The following is a 571-nucleotide window of genomic DNA, read 5'->3' as shown; positions in this document are numbered from 1 at the left end:
CGACACCTGCTCCCGGTCCAGCTCCCTCGCTGTCACCAAACGGTAATAGTCGTCAAAGGACTTCTCCAGCCGGAACGGAACGTCCCCATCGAGCGAGCAGCGCACCTCGCCATTCGCCCCCGAGTCGCGGTCCTGCACGTGCAACAGGGCCACAACAGTTCCCGGAGGGGCGTCCTCCGAGATCTCGTTCAACTTTGACGATACTGTCAGTTCAGGCGCATTGTCGTTGACATCTGTCACAGTGATCACGACTTTTGTCGTGTCGAAAAGAGCTCCACTATCATGTGCCTGCACCTCCAATTCGTACGAATCGCCTTCCTCGAAATCCAGGATCCTCAAAAGCTTGATCGCTCCAGTCTCAGAATCCAGATGGAAAATATCCAATGCTGTGTCGGTCTCTTTCTTCATGGAGTATTTCACCTGCCCGTTTAGATCCTCGTCGGCGTCTGTGGCCGTCACGGTGACGAGGACAGAGCCCACGGGCACGTCCTCGGGCACACGCACCGTGTACCCGCCTGGCTTGAACACGGGCGCGTTGTCGTTCGCATCCAGCACTGTCACACGGATCCGA

The 571-nt window shown here is 57.3% G+C and overlaps 1 protein-coding gene across 1 annotated transcript in view; it reads right to left on the bottom strand.

The window, feature by feature from the left end:
• Window positions 1–571, bottom strand: part of LOC103614979 (protocadherin gamma-A4-like) — a gene marked incomplete at both ends in the record, with an annotated part of 12,601 nt that overhangs the window by 8,806 nt on the left and 3,224 nt on the right. The window contains one exon of the mRNA XM_017733396.1: window positions 5–554. Coding sequence (XP_017588885.1) covers window positions 5–554 — 550 coding nt within the window. The remainder of the gene's footprint in view (window positions 1–4; window positions 555–571) is intronic.

The sequence above is a fragment of the Corvus brachyrhynchos genome, unplaced genomic scaffold, assembly GCF_000691975.1.
Source record: "Corvus brachyrhynchos isolate BGI_N302 unplaced genomic scaffold, ASM69197v1 scaffold545, whole genome shotgun sequence".
Taxonomy (NCBI): domain Eukaryota; kingdom Metazoa; phylum Chordata; class Aves; order Passeriformes; family Corvidae; genus Corvus; species Corvus brachyrhynchos.
Note: the sequence above shows the minus strand (reverse complement) of the source record. Positions and strands in the feature narration are given on the sequence as shown.